This window comes from Pyricularia pennisetigena, chromosome 3 (assembly GCF_004337985.1).
Source record: "Pyricularia pennisetigena strain Br36 chromosome 3, whole genome shotgun sequence".
Classification (NCBI taxonomy): domain Eukaryota; kingdom Fungi; phylum Ascomycota; class Sordariomycetes; order Magnaporthales; family Pyriculariaceae; genus Pyricularia; species Pyricularia pennisetigena.
Window position 1 is genome coordinate 6067099 of NC_043742.1, and position 18428 is coordinate 6085526.

Below are 18428 nucleotides of genomic sequence, written 5' to 3' on the forward strand. Positions count from 1 at the left end.
CCCCCCCCCCTTGTCTTGGGTGCCTGTCGAACAATTTTTGGCTTTTGTTTCGTTTCAAAACGCTTCCCGACCGGTTGGGATTGGCCCTTTCTTTTGTTCCCGACCCACCATCTTCTTTCTCACTCCTCTGCAAGCTTGTTGCCGACTAAAGTAAGCACATCCATGGACTTGGCGTTGCATTACTGTGATGCGGGTTAGGGCCCCCCCTTGTCATTTAGTAAACATATCTGGACCGCTATCAAAAATACGGGCACAGCACGAGTGCTCAGTTTGTTGTATATATCGTCATCAAACTGCCGGATCTTTTGTTTTGTTCTACTGTTCAATTTGTCAAATGTCGTTCTCGGAAATTCCCCCTCTTACTCCTACATTAAACTTGACAGAGGGAAGACAAAAAAAACACTTTGATTCAGTGTCTTACAATATAGGGGGAGAAAAATAAACGAGAGCACAAGTAGAGAGCAGAGCTTCTACATCATCATATCTTTTTTTTTTTTCATCTTTTTTATAAATATACAACACAATGTCCTCTCTCAAGAACCGCATCTCGGCGCCACTAGAGGCGGGCACGTCGATTCTCGACGCCCAAACTCTCCCATCCCACGTGAACTCGGCCTTGGATTACGTCTCGAGCCGCCTCGCCCGCAAGGGCCTACACATCCCGCTAGTCGTCGTCAAGAGGGAATGCGAGCTTCCCAGAGACGAAACCCGCGCGTCGACGCAGATGCCGGCAGAGCTAGCCGCACCGCTTGCAGCACCTTCCAGGATGATGCCCGATGTCCCACCTTCGCGTGCGGCAACCACCGGCTCGTCGCGCAAGTCGGCCTTCAAGCTCAAGCAGCTGAGGGCGCGATCAAACACGCAGCCGCTGCTGGCCTCACAGAGGAGCCCCGCCGCAGTGGTGCCCGACATGCAGAGGAGAGCCTCGGCGGATAGCCCCGGTATCAACCTCGCCACGAGGCAGCCGTTCCGGCCGCTTCCCCTCGAGAGCCCCGGTCTGATCCCCAGCATGCCGTCCACCCCCTCGGCCACATCGACCACCAGCAGTGCCGCCTCGGGGAGCACGCAGGCGCCCAACGAATACGGCATCTACCTGGTGCGGGCGGCGGCGCTGGACAGCAGGGCGGAGCGGACGCTGCGCGAGACCATCGACAAGGCCGAGCGCCGGTTCGGCATCGGCACCGACTGGCTGCACTTCCCCATGGAGCCGGCCGAGGTCCGGGCGACCGAGGAGCTCATGAGGCGGTCGCTTAGGCAGCGCGAGGTCATGTACTCGGCCGAGGGCCTGACCCTGGTCTCGCTTGACCGGCTGTACACCTTCAAGAAGGCGCTGGCGGCCTACTCGCGGACCGACGACCCCATGCGACTCGAGGACGCCGTCGACGAGCTGAGGAGGTACGTCCTCGCCAACGGCAGGCAGCCGCTGCAGCGCGTCGATCTCATCTCGGCCTATGCACACGTCTCCTTTGCCGAGACGAGCCTGCGCGACGTCGCCCGCATGTACCGTCGCGCCTACGGTGGTTCCGCCGGCGAGTCGGGCATCGTGTGCAGCGGCATGATCAACTACGTCGACAGCAGCGACGGCACCATGTCTCTGCCGATGGCGCTTGCCTCCAACAACAACAACAACAACAACAACAACAACCAAAATAACAAAAAGAGGAACACAAATTTCAGGGTCGGGAACAGCACGTGCGGCGTCTGCGACCAAGGGCACTTCCTGGTCGCCGTTCCGGATGATGAAGTTTCACCTCTCACCCCAACGGTCAGGACGGAGGGTCCCCTCGCCAAGGTCGGAGTAGCCGAGCCTGCGAGGCCCCAGATCGCAGAGCTGGAGGCGCCGATGGATGCGTCGCTGCTGGCGGGATTCCAGTTCACCACGCCCCATACGCCTCCAGCTCCCAGGCAGAAGCAGCCGCCCAAGGTCCCGTTGTTGAGGCTGCAGACATCCTTTGACGACGGGCCCGTCAAGAAGCCCGTCATAGACCTCGAGTCGCAAAAGTCGCCCGAGGAGGTGGCCATCGGCATCGCAATGACCTGCGACGAGGCCATCTACAGCGACAGCGAGTCCGACTCGGACGGCTGCGAGCTGGGAGACTCCGTCATGACCTTTTACATCGACGAGGGCGACCTCCCCACCGCCAGGCCCACCGAGCACCCTCCGCAACTGCCGCCATGGAAAATGACCCCGGCGTTCTCCATCGACGAGATCCTCAACAAGAGACTGAGCTACTTTGCCCCAGCATCCCCGGCCGACAACAACAACCACCTCGGCCCGCCCACTCCAAGAGGGTACGACGATGTGTCACCCATCACCAGGAACGAGTGGGAATTTCTTCGTGCGACTGATGCCTGGAAGACCAGGACTGCGGCGGTAGAGACTTGTTAGACGCACTGGCTGCCTGTCTTGCGAGCCATCGTTGCAATTTTCACATCTGATCATGTTCTTTTGCTAGTATTTTTTTTTTTTCTTTCTTTTTTCTCTTCTCTCTCTTCAGCTGTCCCATGTGAGGACAGACAGCATGTAACGATAGCGGGAGTTCAGGCGTGTGATGATACCTTGGGAATAGATGTTTTCTTTTTTCTTGCTTGTTGTTCAATTTACTCTTCGGCGTTAGCTTTGGCACTGTCTAGAATACAAAAGCCTCAAGGCGGCGCTGTTCAAAACAAACCATTGTTTGAAAAAGTACCCACCAAGCAGTCCGCGGTTGATGCTCCAAGTTGTAACATGTGATAATGCAGCCAATGTCGATCGTCTATAATAGTCGAACCGGCAATGCCACTAGTGTTGTACAACTTGTCATCTTTCAGCTCGATCTGCCCAGCATGAACCCGACAGCCCAGCTCATCGCCAACCGTATCTTGACGATGCATCCGCCTGCTTGGCCTTGTTCTGAACGAAGCTGTCTTCGAGCGCCTCCCGCTGACTCTGGACGGCGTTGACAAGCTGGCGCAGGTTGTGCTTGCCTGGCGCGATGCCCTTGACAACCTTGGCCGGCGCCTGCAGCTCTCCAGAGGCACGCATCTCCTCGTTGGTCCGGTACTCCTGGTCCAAGTTGAAATTGATAACCTTGGAGGCCGTCGCTGACTGCGCAGCCGCCGAGCCTCCCCTTCCAAACAGCTCACGCCTGGCTGCGGCGGATAGGTTTAGGTCGTTGGCGATGGCGTCCAATGACTGATCTTGACTGCCCGCCACGGCCGACGTGGGCTGCCCGTGCGTCTCTAGAGGCTGGTAAGATGCATAGTCTGAGGAAACAGCATCTTCAATCACGGTATCCTCGAACATGGGTGTGTAGCCATTCATGCTGACAGGAGGCTGCTCCGGCTCTTCTGCCAGGTCCGTTGCATCTTCGCCAAGAGAAAACAACGAAACCTTTTGCTTCTTCTTGGGCGCTTCGGCAGGGGGACCGGCAGTCTTGGATGTTGCAAATTCTGTCGGTTGCTTCGGTGGCGCCGCAGCCGGCGTGCTTTTGGGCTTGGCGGCGATGCTCTTCTTGCCAGCAGGCTTCCTCGCTACCGACAGCGGCCGAAACATCAGCGGCTTACCGATCATCTTGACTTCTTTCTCTGGCTCCGGTTTCGGGTCTGCCGATGTTGAAGAGTCTGCAGAGGTCGTCCCGGCCTGTTGCGACTTGGGTGGGGGTAGATTCAGCTTGAGTCCACCCGAACCTCCTCCTAGTTCTACGGCAGTCTCGTCGTCGTCGTCGTCACCATCTGCAGACTGGACCGCGGCGGGCTCGCGACTAAAGGCAGCCTCCGAACTGGTTTTGAAAAAGGTGAACGGAACCGCCCGCGCCCCTCCTGATGCCGACGCCGTCGATTTGGCGACGGCCGGTGGAGCTGTCTTCTTCGGAGCAGGCAGAGCGGACCTGAAGCTGCTGAAGAGACCGCCCCCTTTGCCTTCTGTCCTGGCCCGCTTGGCCGGCGGCTCATCTGATGCGGAAGATTGCGGTAGGCTGACTACGATCTTGCCCGGGTTGCTGCGGTCGATCAGCTTTTGAAACGGCTTTTTTGCGGTGGCGGGTTGGCTGGTCGTCGTCGCGGCAGGGGCGGCGGTAGCCACAGGGCTGGCTTCGGTTTCGGAATCGGAGTCCGAGTTGTAGTTGACTAGACCTGACATGGTGGATAAGTTGAGGTCTTTCGGTAATCTATCGAGAGTTTGTCGTCGTCGCGACAGTGGAGCTTGCTCAAGAGACAGTCTCGATGTTGCGCGTTGGAGAAAGACTTGAAGCAGGCGCGTACAGTGACGTTCCCACAAATTTAGTGGCTCTTACGTAGGTGTGACATGGGTTGACCCCTGCAACGGCCCGGGCCCCAAACTACGATTTGCGCCAACTTGGACTGATGATCGATCATTAATGCAACCAAGCCATTGTCCGTATTCAAGGTCAGAAGTCAGAAAAAGTGCCATTTCTTCCTCGCCTGTCACATGTTATTTTGATTGATTATCTTTACGAACAAAAACCGAAACGCAGATATCGTACCTCCATACCTCAAAATCTCTCCAGAATAATGATCCATTCCTCAAGATGATAGGGACAGCCGCCGCCGCCGCCGTCGCCGAAGGTTCCAGATCGGCCTCTCCCGTCGGTTCCGTCATCTTCTCTTCGGTTTCGCTCCTTGTGGTGTCCCTCCTCGTCCTGCTCCTCCTTCGCTATTACCTGCCGCTACGGACAACGCCTGCGTATCTCCTGGTACCTGTCTTTTTCGCCATCTGGTTACCTGCCTGCATCGTCCTACTCGTTCCCATCGATCTCGCTTCGAGCGCCGCCACCGACGATGAAGCATCGAGGGGCATTTGGCTTCCCGACCGCTTGCTGCTGGTGTCTTGGAGGATAACTTACTGGCTCACGTTTGTCTTGACATGGTAGGTCATCTTTCACGAGGGGAAACAAGATGGCTAGAGACGACTGACCCGAGTGCAAATTCTCCCGCACCGCAGGTTCATCCTCCCCGTCCTTGGCGAATACTCCGATGCCGGCTACCGCGAACCAAAGGATCGTCTGATATACTCACTTCACCAGAACGCCCAATATTATGCCATTGTCTTTGGCTCCGGCCTCGTCGGCCTTGTCTACGTCATCTGGTCGTACGGCATGAAATTGGACGCGCTCAAGAGTCTTGTCATGGCGCTGGCCTACTTTTGGGGCCTGGCGCTCGCTATTTATCTCATGGGACACGGCCTGGTCGCAATCCCCCGTTCGCTTCTTCGAGCCTTGAGCATCAGTGGTCAACTGCGTCGCATCCAAACTCGCGCCCCCAAGATCTACGAGAGGATGGAGGACTCAGAGGCCGATCTCGCCGACCTAGAGGCCCAGGTCACTGAGCTTGCGAAACGGGCCAAGACTGGCTCTGCGAGGGACTTCCAGGACTGGATCGAGGAGCTGGTAGAGCTGGCTTGCCTCCCCGACGGCATACCCGGGCAGATTGCATCCACCAGGGCAAGCCTGAGCAGCAGAGCTCTGCCCACCGTCATTACGGAAAAGTACATGGCCGACCTCACGAGGCAGCTTGTCCGCGCTCGCCATGCCCGCAGCCGGTATGTGAGCGAATGGAATTATCTCCTACAAGAGGCCAGGGAGACACAAACCATCCTGGACTCTGCAGCTTCCAAGAAGCTCGACTTTGGTAATGCCACCCCAGGCGCTGGCTTCTGGGACCGCATCACTATTCTCACCCCGCACACGAGATATGTTTACTACTACCACGTGCTACCATACGCCAAAGCCTGCCTTGGAGGCGTGCTGGCGCTGGCCTCGGCCTGCATTGTCTGGTCTGAGATGATCAAGCTGGCATTTCCCTCGCTGTCCCTTATCCGCCTCAGCGTTGTCCATCATTGGATCACCGACGCAGAGGGGAAGCCGGTGGGCCAGGTTGGCTTTGCAGGTCAGATGGCCGCCTCCTTCTGGATCTTGTACATGATGGCTGCGGCGTTTATCTCCATCACTGAGGTCAAAGTTTGGCGCGGTCGTGCACTTGTGCGACGAAACACTGCCCACGAGTCGGCGTTCTGGTACGCCTCTCAGGTTGCGCGTCTGAGTGTGCCGCTATCTTATAACTTTTTGACTTTCATGTCTCCTGAGGTATACAAGCGAACCGTCTTCTTCAAATTCCTAGGTCAGCTGATCAACCTCACCCCGCTCGGTCTGTGGTTCGATTACCTATTCCCGGTGTTGGTGCTCATCCCCGTCTGCGCAACCTTGTTTGGGCTGTACGGCAAGATTAAGCGCATGTTTGGTTTTGGCATCGACATCGTGGGCGACGAGGGAGATGAGGATGATGGCATGGCTGGGTACGGTACCGGGTCGTGGCGCGAGGGCCGCGATCTCATCGAGCGTGAGCTGAATGGCACCTCGATCCGCCACCGGCTTCGTGGCACCGACGGCAGCGGCACAGGCGGTCGTGCGGCGCCGATCCTCTCAATACCTGGTGCGAGAGGCGGCAACAACGGGCAACGATCTCCGAGCACGACACCTTTTGCGACGTCACCCAACGGCGCGTTTGCCTCGTCATCGGGGGCAGGGGCCGGCTCGTCGAGGCGCGCATTAGGCCGTGGCGTTCTACCTGACCAGGATCCAGAGGATGACAACTTCTTCACTGCGCTGGGCCATCGCATGAAGAACACGATCGACTCGATAGACACGCCCAAATGGCTACAGGAGATAGGGGATGGCATCAAGAAACCAAAGTGGATGGGAGGAGATGATGACGATAGGGCTAATAATGGCAGTGGAAGCGGAGAAGGGCCTGACTTTAGGCGATGGTTTGGAGGTGACGGACGCATCAGGTTGTAGCGTAGATTATCTCAGCTTTAGATTCATTGCCCATAGCTCCAAAGTTAATCCTTTTTTGTCTTGTTGTTGTTGTTGTTGTTGCATATCTGAATATTCCAGGGGTATTCGATATGATTCCATCTCGACTTGGTCTATATTATGTAGGCTCCCATGTCACCTTTCTCATGCCAAGCTATTGTTGGGAGGAGGAGGAGGGAGGGGGGGTTATTCATCAATATCACTTCTTGGCTCGCATCTCCGACCACAGACTATCGACGATCTGAAAAACGGCCGTCACGTCCCGTCCGAGGTCCTCGTCCACGCGGCCTCCTAGACGTTGTTGGATCTTGTCAGGATGCCAGCGCACTCTCTCCTCTTTCAGCCGAGCCGCGACGTCGCCGCCCGTCCGCTTGTCGGCCTTCCCATCTGCCGCCTCGTCAGCGAGAGCGTCCAGGCACTGCGTGAAAAACGCCTTCACCCGGGCGCTGTCGACGTCGGCCCTCCGCCCGCTCTCGACGGGCCAGGCGTCGCCCCCGTCCGCAAGCAGCAGGCGCAGCGCCTCGTCCTCGGCCAGACCCTTGTCCCAGCGCGCCCAGGCGTCGCAGTACCTCGCCCAGCGCTCCCGGCGCTCCCTGCGCAGCCTCCGGTCCCGACCCCTGCGCAGCCTGGCCTCGAGCGCGTCGTCGACCCTGCCGGCGTCGTCCCGGGCCCGCCTGTCCCTGGCCCTCTCCTCGTCCCGCTCCGCCCTCTCCCGCCGCCTCCGCTCCCTCGCCTCCAGCAGGCCCGCGTGCGTCTTCTCCCACATCTTGGCGCGTATGTGCGCCGCGTACTCGTCCTCGGTCATGGACTCGAGCTCGCCGCCGCCGCCGCCGCCCAGCGTGTGGATCGGCTGCCCGTACACGCCCTCCCAGTACGCCGCGCCCTCGTCGTCCGCCATGGCGTCGAACAGCGACTCGCGGAACGCCGCGTCCGGGTCAAGCGGCGGGCCAGCGAATGGGTCTTCGGGCTCGGGGTCTGGCGCTTTTTCTTCTTCCCTGTCGCGCCGTCTTCGCCGGTGCCGGTGCCGGTGGCTCCTGCTACTCGACTCTTCCTCGCCGTGGTCGTGACGTCGGCTGCGTCTGTGCCGGCCATCGTCTTCTTCGTCGCGGCGTCGGCGGGACGGCCGGTCCCCGCGGTCTGATTCCCCGTGATGGCGGTCCCTGTTCTTGCGCGCGGCGTCTTTGAAGCGGAACTTGCTCGGCCTGCTGCCCGAGTACGAGTCGTTCATGTCGCTCCTCAATGACTGTACCTCTTCCTCTGCTTCGGCGTCGCGCGATGTGCGGTCTGACGGCTGTGGCTCCTGCGGTCGGGTTCGCTTCGGCGATGCCCGGGAGGCGCTCTGGGGCAATTGCGGGCCTTCGGTCTGGTATGGATTTATCGAGGAGAGGATGCGCGCCCGCTTGGACGGCCTTTCTGAGGGATCGTGCATCATGACATCGAGGTAAGATTGGGGCCGGATCTGATGAATCAGGTGTTTGTGTTGCTTTTTATGTGAGATTTTGCAAAAAAAAAAAAAAAAAAAAAAAAAAAAAAAAAAAAAAAAAAAAAAAAAAAAAAGAAGAAAAGAAAAGGTTGTTTACTGGGGATGGAAATGCTGCAGGGACCAGCGGTTGGTGACGTCGATTGAGTGCGACAACAGGGGTGTCGATCTCCCCCCACTGCAGCCAGCCCATTAAAGTTGGGGCAGGGATTTTTATAGGCCTTTTACAACAACAAATATGCTTTCACCCATGTTGCAACTTTCTCAAGCTGCGAGCCGCTGCTACGTGACTTATATATCCAGAATGCTCCGATTTTGTCCCGTATATATCTACCTAATCACCTCTTACCCGCCTAGTTACAATACAGGGCTGCAGGCAAGTGTTTTTTTATTTTCTTTGTTTTTTTTACTGGCGTTACGAATGCGGTACAGTCTATATTGATGCCCAATTAAAGAATATCAAGTTCTACTGTAGATATAAATATGCGCTGCAGGCTGTGCATTCGGTTTTGGCATTCGTGACAAGCCTCAGTCATTTCTCGGGCAGTTACTTGCGCCCGAAACTAACACGGTCATCCCTTGTCGGCAAAAATTATGTATTGGAACCTCCCCGACGCCTCTTGAGCCTCGCCATCATACATCAAGATTACATGAACAGAACAAGGACCTTGTTCTGATCCACTTCGGCCAATCCCACCTATGCCCTCCTGACAAAATCGCCAACGACACCCCCGAGCTGGCTAAAGAGCACGCCCTTGAAGATGGCCTCGCCCATCTCCTCGCCCCAGTGTCCGGCAGCCTTGAGCTTCTCCTTCCAGGCGGTCCGCTGAGCGACCGGCAGCTCCTCCCACGCGACAGGGGACCCGCCCTCCTTAAAGGAAGAGGCGTCAGCCCCGCCGTTGGCCTGGTCGGATCCGCCAGCGTCCCCAGCGACGACTACGTGCGGTGCAAATTCTATCCCGCTCTCGCCCTCGCCCTCGCGGAGCACCACGGGCCCGTCGGCCTCGGCCAGCCTTTGCAAGAGGGGTCTAGCCTCGCTGCTGCCCTTGCCACCCGCCAGGTGCGCGCCCCATTTCGGTGGGTGATGGACCCAGCTGGCGGGGGCAAACTTCCTGACGCCGAGGATGGGCTTGTCCGTGAAGTGGCGGATCTCGAGAAAGCTCTGCATGATGATGGCCAGCAGCAAGACACCCACCCCAAAGATGGTAAACACCGTCCTGGGCGATGGGGCTTTCGAGGGTGCCGCTACCACGTATCGTGCGGGCTGTTTTGGTTTGATGGGGTTCGAGGCGCGACGTGCGCCCTTGGTTGACGTTGTTACCTTTTCGGACCCTGGCGTGGCTAACTTCTTCAGCGGGATGGTGTGTACGACAGCCGTGTTTGCGACTGAAACGGAAGCAAGTTTAACCACAGGCGGGCGCCGTGCAGAGGAGCCCGGGCCAGCGGGAGTTGTCGTCGCCGCCGCTGCCGCTGCCGCCTTGGCCGATTTGGTCGACTTTGGTGGGGAAGTGCTAGATGTGATGAGACCGGCGGAGGTAGGTACCGGTGGGTAGAAATGAGAGAAGGCCAGGCCAGAGATGGCATGCGGGTGCACATCGCGAACTGTGGTTAGCGGATAGAGCTTGCTAAGTACCTCGATCCCCATTACGGATGCGTGCTCGAGTGTGTAGAGTGAGATGGAGAAGTCGGCTCCCGCAACAGCAATCACGAACTGCGTGTCGCCAGCGCTTGCGCCGGGAGCTGTGGGCGGGTGAAGGTTCACAGCGGCCAACGCTGTCGACTGCGCAACATGCTTCGGGAGCTTCGTCTGTATAGAAACACGCGCCGGCGCCCCACCCTCGGTGCTAGCGGTTGAAGGAGCGGCTGGTAATCTGTATGTCTGCAGCACAACCCCCGTCCGCTTCGGCATGTTGCAGACCGCAACCAGAAAATTCGGGGTGAGGAACCTCATGGCGCGAAAGATTGGCCGGGCCCCTCCTGTCGCACTATCGTGTGGGGTTGTGAATATCAGCTGCGGCTCACCATCGGAGGTGCCGGACTTGGAAATATTCAACATGTAGATCTCGTAGTCGTTGCAGTAGACTAGTCTGTACTGCTCCTCCGATACCTGTATCACGTCCACATCGTTGGCCTCGCTCTCCAGGTTCAGCCTGCCGCGGAGCTTGGGCACCGTGCCGCCTGGGGCTACATCGAAAAGGGCTATCTGTGCCTGTTTTGCTAAACCGGTTGCAGCAGCGCCGACCTGCATGTAGCCAGAGAAGGGCGCCGAAACCCGCGTGATCCTCTGGTACGCATCGGCGTCCTTTTCCGAGAACAGCGCAGTCCGTGAAAGTTCGGATATCTTGCCAGTTTTGCTCTTGGACGAGGGGAGATCGGCGGCGAAGATACGAAAGTGCTGGTTGTTTCCTTTCTTTTGCTCTTCGGGACTCGAGTTGACGCCAGCGAACAACAGCGTCGACTTGCCCTTGCGCTGACCGGCTGCTAAGCTGGTCACATTGTCCTCATCGCGGCTCAGCTCGATCTCGGCGCTGGTTTCGAGTTCTTCCGGTGATGAGGTATCAAGGACTGTCTATTCAGGTGAGTTGACAGGAGCGTTAGTGGGGGAGCTCTTCGCTTGGTTGAAAGGGTTCGTGTGGCTGCGGCCTTGGACGAACAATTTTATTTCCGACACCACTTCTCCCTGCGCCTCCACCACCACCGACTATGAGACGATCCTGATCTTGTGGGTCAAAATCGCATGCGTAGAGAGGATATGTGAGGGTGATTTTGGCGGCGGCGGATGTCATGGTGGCGGGATTTTAAAGCGGCGCAAAGCCGTTCCTGTTGGGACTTCGGCTGTGTCGGTGCTTGGTTCCTGCGGTGGGGGTATCGAGGTATATTGACGAATGGCGTGATTGTGTTGGGATGTTCGAGCAAATCAGGCATGCAGGCAGGCTATGATGCTGAATTCATAGGCGATACTTTTAGGGTAAATGTTTTCGTGGGAGCTGTACAACGATTGTTGTCATCAAAGGTCATGGATTTTCATAGCTGCAGGATGAGCTCATTATAAGAGACTTCGGGACAGCTAACCAAAAACCGTACGGCAGCTTCCAGGTGCAGTCTCCCTATTTGGATGGAAGTGGGGTAGACCTCGGTCCTGACTTGTATCTCATTGGCTGTCGGCCTTCAAACTACGTAGTAGTCCGCCACGTCGGGTTAATCTGCATGGAAGGATCTGGGTGCAGGGTAGCAAGGTACATGGATGCAAGGAAAAGTCCAATGGGTCCAATATTCCAACTCTACCAGGCTTGCTTGCTTTTTGAATTTGCCCAAGTGGGCAACACGCTATTGGAGTGTCTCTGTAAACCCCCCCAATGACGGCGATTCTACATTTTACAAGTTCATTAAACCTCACGGTAGGGTGCAATCCGATTCTTGAGCTCATACACAAGCTCCGACGCCTGAACTGCCGTTTTTGCCTCGAACTCGTACGTTTTCTCCGAATCAAAGTATACCGAGAGCTGTTGTGAAGGAATCATGTTAGAACTCGAAGCCGGCAGATGGTTGTGTTTGCGACCCTTTGGACGACCTCAAGTATGAGACGTTTTCACTTGGAAAAAAAACTTACTTTGACAACTGTCGGGTGCCTCCTGGACACCTTCACACCGATTACATTGCTGAAGTGAACGGTGGCCGTCTTGCTGGTAGCTTCAACCATCGGCTTGCCACCGGACGAAGGTATAATGTGCATGTATTCGCCCTCGATGGATAAAATTCTTTCCGCGGAGCGCAGTGTACCCTTGCGAGAAACGACGTATGTCTTTGACCGTTCGTCCATTTCGTCCGAGTTGCTTGTTTGCTGAGCGAGCGGGTGCGACGAGACAAGGGCGACGGCACTTATCCCAGCGGAACCGGCTCCTCCACCAGTATTCGTGGCCTTCTTCATATTGGTCCTCCTGCCGCTCGCCCCGCTGACACCTTGCTGTGAGTCGCCAAATGAAAATGGGTTTGGCGATGAGCTTCCCGGTGATCCCGTGGTTGTGAACGATCCTTCTGCACCAAAGCGGCGACGGTGAAGCTCCAGATCAGCCACATTTCCGATCGAAGATACTTCTCGGTCGAGTAAAACGACGGCACCTGAGCCCGGAAGCTTGAGGACGTGGTTTCCCTTGTCCAACTGCCTTTTGCGGCAGACAAGGTCCAGCACTTCCTCCAAGTACGTGTCCGTGGTGACATCTAATGTGACCATCTGACCTGGAGCCACATCTGCAGAGTGTATATGTATGCGAAGGAGCTTCTTCCGCCCTCTAATCACATTAGGGGCTGGGTTTGCCACTGCCGGTGAGTCTGCCAATGGCGCATTGGGCTTGAATGTCGTCGTAATGATGGGGTTCAGGGATGGCCCTTTAGGCTGTGCTGGTGGAGGTGGGGGCAACAGCGAGGCGTCGGGCATTGGAGTATTACGTGGTGTAAGCTCGTCTTCCTTTGTATCTTCAGCCTCTTGGTCGAATTGTGGTGTCAACTTTTGGTTTTCGGCGAACTCGGATGCTGAGGCTTGTACCAGAGCAAACTCATCGTATACTTTGGAGTTTGATCTGGCACGTGCCGCCCTGTTGTTGGCATTTGTGAAGGATATCAGCTGCTTTTTGCGGTCTAGCGGCGGAAAGTCCTCATCAACTTCGCCATCCTCCTCGACCATGCGTAGCATGAACCAGTTCACGTTGAGCTTATCCGCTGGCAGGGGCGGCTCTCGCTTTTCCTCCTTGTACCTCCATAGACTGAGACCAATCAGATCCGCAACCGTGACGGGCTGGTTGCCCCCTTGTCCTTGCTGCGAGGTTCTGTTTATAAGAACTTCAAAAGGCTTCGAGGCCTCTTTGGAGAAGGCCGGGTATATGCGCAGCCTGATGGGGTTCGGATCGCCTTGACCAGATAGCGAAGCAAAAGACTCGAAAGAATTCGCCGGTTTCGTCTTTTTGGCGTTTAGCGCGGCCGATAGTAAGCTCTTCGGCTGGATCATGCTGAGAGGACGGACCATTGTCATGGGCCTCGGTGGTGGGAGCTTGCTGTTGATATGTACTGGAGCCATTGACTTGCGAATTGTTGACCGTCTGGTGAATTGTCTCGGTGGCGTTCCCACAATCTGCGTCCTCTGCGGAACCTTGGGAGCGATCTCATCCGGGTTGAGTAGCGTGACAGAATCAATGCTACCAACCGCAGAAGACTCGGAATCATCCGAATCGTCCTGTTCTTCGGCAAGCGGCTCGCTTTCCCTCCGCTTGATACTTGCGTCTTCGGGATCAGCAGCGTCACTGACATCGGTCTGTAGCCGGACCGTCTTTGCTGGTCCCCTATTGGGCTCAGGCCGTCTGCTCTGGAAGCCCGACGCTTCAAATTCGTTCTCGGAGGAGACTTCGCTGCTGGTGACCGTATCACGGCGTGCCCTCTCTTTCACCGTTTCAAGCGCCGATTGCGAGCCTCTCCTGGTGGTAGGCGCACGCGGTGACGAAAGTGTCGAGGACTGGCGTAGATTCGAGGACTGTATGGGAGACGAGCCGGAGCGGTGACGCAGCGGCATCTTGGCAAACTTGATCTGCTGAGCAGCCCGTTGATCCGGCTCATCATCGCTCTCGTCGCTCAAATCACTGCTGTCGTCATCCTCTTGCATCTGTTCCCGGCGTCTGCGCCGCCTCGGGGCCGCCGGACCCCCGACGACGGCACCCCCGTCATCGGCGTCGTCTTCGAGCGTCAGACCCGCCAGGCGAGGCGCTTGAAAGTACTCGGAGGCAACGGCGGTCGGGATTGGAGGAGAGTGGGTTCGCTTGATGTGGGCGGGGTTCGATCGCCAGCCTGCGGCTTTAAAGGGTGCAGAGCTTAGGAAGCCCTCGTTGAGAGTGATCAAGCGCTCTCCTACGCCATCGTTGACCTCGTTGAGGTAGGCAGTTCGAAGTTGGTACGAGACCAATCTGTATGGCAGTCAGTATGGGTCAAGGTGCGATTGCTCAAGGCATAATCCCTACTCTTCAACTTGCATCACCGACATGATGGTTCACGAAGGGGGACGGTAGCAAACAAGAGCAAGATTGGCTATGGTATTTGGTCATGATCAAGTAGGAAATTGACTATCGGGAGCTGTGGACCGGCCTTCAGCACAACAGAAGATGACAGAAGGGAGCTAGGACGCGTCTTGGATTACTCTAGACAGCCATGACTTTGCAGCGAATGCCGGCCGCTTTCGGCGCTGCGAGAGGGTTGGGCGGGTGTCGATTTGTTGACGAGGGTTAAATGTCGAACATGTCGCGACGGCAGCGATGCAAGTCCCCCGCACCCATCAATTACAAGGGTTGGGTGGTGGAGTCCACGGTTTCCCCACTGTAGACACACTGGAAGCCGTTGCTGCCGCGGTCAATTCTCCGTTGACAGAGCGTGATTAGTCTAAATTCTTGAGTCGAGGCACGAATGCCACATCTCCAGCCTCCACTCTGTCTCCCTTATCTACCCGGACAAGATACAATATTAAACCTTGTAATTGAACAGATCTGGACAGAATACTTTCCTAAATGGAACTCGGCCACGCATTACCCACTTCTAACGATAGGTGTAGCAACCACGGCAAATCCCCGCTGATCTCGGAGTTGGTCCATAAAACTTGGCGGCATTGTACTACGGTAAAGGTGTTGCCTCTCCCGGAAGTAGGGAGGAGCGTGGGGTGTTGTGGTCACTCATCATACTTCCGTAAATTACGTAGCCATCCGTGTGACAGCATATAATCAGGATGCCGCCTCGGGGCAGTCGCTCGTTTGGTCGTGCTCTCTTTTCTGTCTGTACATCTTTTGAGTCGCGACTTGGCATTCAACCAGTCCCAGGAGTCTCGAGGAACCCAGCTATTTCATATCGTCAACTATCACACTCTGCACCTCTTGGACTGAAAATGGATATTCAACTTTCCGCCCCCAACGGCAAGAAATGGACCCAACCTCTGGGTCTTTTCATCAACAACGAGTTCGTCCAGAGCAGCAACGGCCAGAAATTGACTACTGTCAACCCAGCCACCGAGGAAGATATTGCCTCGGTCTATTCCGCCACCGAGGAGGACGTTGACAAGGCCGTCAAGGCTGCACGTGCTGCTTTCAAGCACCCATCATGGAAGAACCTTTCTGGGACGGAGCGTGGCGAGCTGATGCACAAGTTAGCCGACCTTGTTTCCAAGCATGCTGAGGTCCTGGCCACCATTGAGGCTCTCGATAATGGCAAGCCCTACTCTGTCGCCCTTGGTGAAGACGTTGTCGAGTTTGAAAAGACCATACGATACTATGCTGGTTTTGCCGACAAGAACTTCGGCCAGACCATCGATGTCGGCCCATCCAAGTTTGCCTATACCATCAAGGAGCCCCTTGGTGTCTGCGGCCAGATCATTCCCTGGAACTATCCTCTTTGTATGGCCGCTTGGAAGCTTGGTCCTGCACTCGCTTGTGGCAATACGGTTGTGCTCAAGCTTGCTGAACAGACCCCATTGTCGATGCTCTACGCTGCAGCATTGATCAAGGAGGCCGGATTTCCTCCAGGTGTTGTCAACGTTGTCAACGGCCTCGGCCGCGAGGCCGGAGCAGCCATTGTGGAGCACCCGGATATCGACAAGGTTGCCTTTACCGGGAGCACAGCCACTGGCAAGACAATCATGAAGGCATGCGCAGGAACAATGAAGAACATTACCCTCGAGACGGGCGGCAAGTCACCACTGCTCGTTTTCGACGACGCAGACCTCGACCTGGCCGTCGAATGGTCACACATTGGCATCATGAGCAATCAGGGACAGATCTGTACTGCCACATCTCGCATTCTGGTGCACGAGTCTGTCCATGACAAATTCGTCAGTCTTTTCAAGGATACCGTCGAGAAGGTATCAATAGTGGGCGATCCCTTTGACGAAAAGACCTTCCAGGGACCACAGGTCAACAAGGCACAGTACGAACGGGTCCTGAATTATATCAAACTGGCACAAGAAGAGGGTGCGACCATTGCTACGGGTGGCAAGCCAGCTCCGCAAAACGGCAAGGGTTTCTTTGTCGCCCCTACCGTGTTTACCAACGTCAAGACCTCGATGAGGGTCTATAAGGAGGAGATTTTCGGACCCTGTGTTGCCATCATATCGTTCAAGGACGAGGAGGAAGCGATCGAGTTGGCCAACGACACAACGTATGGTCTTGGTGCTGCGCTCTTCACTCGCAACCTTACCAGGGCGCACCGCGTCGCCCACGAGATCCAGTCTGGCATGGTTTGGATCAACAGCAGCAACGACTCTGATTGCCGTGTTCCTTTCGGTGGCGTCAAGCAATCGGGCATCGGTCGCGAACTGGGCGAGGCTGGCCTTGCATCTTATTGCAACATCAAGAGCATACACGTAAATATGACTGCACATTTGTAGTTTTCAGGTATACCAGACGTCGTTCTAAGTGCATAGTTTAGCTTGTCCGCAAATAAATACGTGTATGATACCTTTTCCGACCTCTGCCTTTGCATATCGTTGGGCTGGCATTGTTTTACCAGGTTTGCAATGGGTCGAAGCAAGATTGACAAACAGGTCGACAAACACTTGTGTCTTTATATTCACACTACCTGGTGCATAAAATCCCTTGGCATGTAGTGAGTCGCTTTGATGTAGTTATTTTGTTTGTCCTGTTAGCGTAATTATGGGATGACAGCTGCAGGTATGATTCCGACCAACCGTTCATCAAAACATATTACAAGGCTGCGCTCCACCGATACGCATTGCATAAAACCAGACGAGGGGGTCTGATCCCTGCTTGGTCTTTCTTGACAAGCTTGGCAAGTTCGATCATGTTGAGATCTCGAATCTTGAGGACGGGTGGTCCAACTGCCGACAGTATAGTCGTCTATGCACGCTTTCGGTATACAATATAACTGTTTTTTTTTTTTAAACTACAGTGGGTGACCCAGAAGTGGACATGCCCCTGAAGTGGACACCCTCCCGAAAAACTGCCATAAAAACAACGAACATGCAATTGATCGTTTTTCCGCAATAAATCGCAATAAAACCTATATCTATTAATTCGCAAAAAGCTCCTTTACATTATAATCCAAAAATGAAACCGTAAATCCCTGGTCCTAATCCTAATTTCGGTGTTATTACCGGATTTTAACCTCCATGGCCGCCCTTTTTTAATCCAGGCCGTAAACCGTTTCCTATATACCGGCCTATTTATAAAAAAAATTTTAAATTTCGCGGCGCACGCGTTTTTTAAATGCAAATTTAAAAATTTTAATTTTTTCTTTTAACCGTTTGTTTTCGGAGGTAAAATTCGCGATTTAAATAATTTAATAATTTATAATTTTGGATATTTTTTGTACAAAATTAACCAAATTTTTTTTGCATTCGCCCAACCGGCCTATTATTTGCATAACCTGTTTTTTAATATTTTGGGAAATTTTTAAAGTCCCGAAAATAACGTTAACTATATTTTAATCCGAATTACGGTTAAAAATTATTATTTGGGTAATTTTTAAATTAAAATTTACTATTCGATCCGGAATTAATATTTAAAAAGGTATTACCGGCCAAATCCCGGTTTTGCGGAAACCGGAAATTACGTTGCGAACCGATAAACCGGTTGTAAAAGCGTTTCGATAAACGGTAAAAAACCGTTTTCGTTATTTAAACGCAATAATATTTAACGACGTAAAAAATCTTATATATTACCGGTAATAGGTTTTAATAAAATTAAAAACAAAAACATTTAACAATTAAATAAAATATAAATTATAAATAGGTAAATATTCGAAAAAACCCTGTTTTTAAACGTTTTAAATATAAATTTAACTAATTAATGCGTTAAAATTTAATCCAATACTAATAACCGCTATTTTATATTAATATTTGGTTTCGTTTTAAGTAAAAAAACCTGTTTTAACCATTTAAAAGCGATTTTAAAATTAAACTAACCCGTGGGAATCGAATTGTACGCCCAATCCTTAATATTAGGTGGAAACCATTACGTTTATAAAATATTACCCGTTTAAATTACGGTTAAAATAAATTTTTTTCCTTTTGCAATTACCGTTTCGATAATCGACGCCCAAATAATATTTAACGTATATATAATTTTAATTTAATTCCGGCGTTTTACGAAAAAATA

The 18428-nt window shown here is 54.2% G+C and overlaps 9 protein-coding genes across 9 annotated transcripts; 5 read left to right on the forward strand and 4 right to left on the reverse strand.

The window, feature by feature from the left end:
• Positions 1-523: 523 nt before the first annotated feature.
• On the forward strand, positions 524-2389 carry PpBr36_03380 (uncharacterized protein; the record flags this gene model as incomplete). The annotated part of the gene is made up of 1 exon (XM_029890552.1): positions 524-2389. The coding sequence occupies one exon, from the start codon at positions 524-526 to the stop codon at positions 2387-2389; it is 1866 nt and encodes a 621-aa protein (XP_029753405.1).
• A 456-nt stretch (positions 2390-2845) lies between these two features.
• PpBr36_03381 (uncharacterized protein) lies at positions 2846-4120 on the reverse strand (the record flags this gene model as incomplete). The annotated part of the gene is made up of 1 exon (XM_029890553.1): positions 2846-4120. The coding sequence occupies one exon, from the start codon at positions 4118-4120 to the stop codon at positions 2846-2848; it is 1275 nt and encodes a 424-aa protein (XP_029753406.1).
• Positions 3285-4001, forward strand: PpBr36_03382 (uncharacterized protein; the record flags this gene model as incomplete). The annotated part of the gene is made up of 2 exons (XM_029890554.1): positions 3285-3288; positions 3313-4001. The coding sequence occupies 2 exons, from the start codon at positions 3285-3287 to the stop codon at positions 3999-4001; spliced, it is 693 nt and encodes a 230-aa protein (XP_029753407.1).
• Positions 4121-4529: 409 nt separating the features above from the next.
• Positions 4530-6794, forward strand: PpBr36_03383 (uncharacterized protein; the record flags this gene model as incomplete). Its single annotated transcript, XM_029890555.1, has 2 exons — positions 4530-4867; positions 4943-6794. The coding sequence occupies 2 exons, from the start codon at positions 4530-4532 to the stop codon at positions 6792-6794; spliced, it is 2190 nt and encodes a 729-aa protein (XP_029753408.1).
• Positions 6795-7011: 217 nt separating this feature from the next.
• PpBr36_03384 (uncharacterized protein) lies at positions 7012-8244 on the reverse strand (the record flags this gene model as incomplete). Its single annotated transcript, XM_029890556.1, has 1 exon — positions 7012-8244. The coding sequence occupies one exon, from the start codon at positions 8242-8244 to the stop codon at positions 7012-7014; it is 1233 nt and encodes a 410-aa protein (XP_029753409.1).
• On the forward strand, positions 7129-9845 carry PpBr36_03385 (uncharacterized protein; the record flags this gene model as incomplete). Its single annotated transcript, XM_029890557.1, has 4 exons — positions 7129-7947; positions 8000-8253; positions 8938-9352; positions 9387-9845. 4 exons carry the CDS (start codon positions 7129-7131, stop codon positions 9843-9845), a joined length of 1947 nt encoding a protein of 648 aa, XP_029753410.1.
• PpBr36_03386 (uncharacterized protein) lies at positions 8990-11078 on the reverse strand (the record flags this gene model as incomplete). Its single annotated transcript, XM_029890558.1, has 2 exons — positions 8990-10861; positions 10947-11078. The coding sequence occupies 2 exons, from the start codon at positions 11076-11078 to the stop codon at positions 8990-8992; spliced, it is 2004 nt and encodes a 667-aa protein (XP_029753411.1).
• A 600-nt stretch (positions 11079-11678) lies between these two features.
• Positions 11679-14317, reverse strand: PpBr36_03387 (uncharacterized protein; the record flags this gene model as incomplete). The annotated part of the gene is made up of 3 exons (XM_029890559.1): positions 11679-11795; positions 11903-14240; positions 14295-14317. The coding sequence occupies 3 exons, from the start codon at positions 14315-14317 to the stop codon at positions 11679-11681; spliced, it is 2478 nt and encodes an 825-aa protein (XP_029753412.1).
• A 732-nt stretch (positions 14318-15049) lies between these two features.
• PpBr36_03388 (uncharacterized protein) lies at positions 15050-16727 on the forward strand (the record flags this gene model as incomplete). The annotated part of the gene is made up of 2 exons (XM_029890560.1): positions 15050-16675; positions 16707-16727. 2 exons carry the CDS (start codon positions 15050-15052, stop codon positions 16725-16727), a joined length of 1647 nt encoding a protein of 548 aa, XP_029753413.1.
• Positions 16728-18428: the final 1701 nt, after the last annotated feature.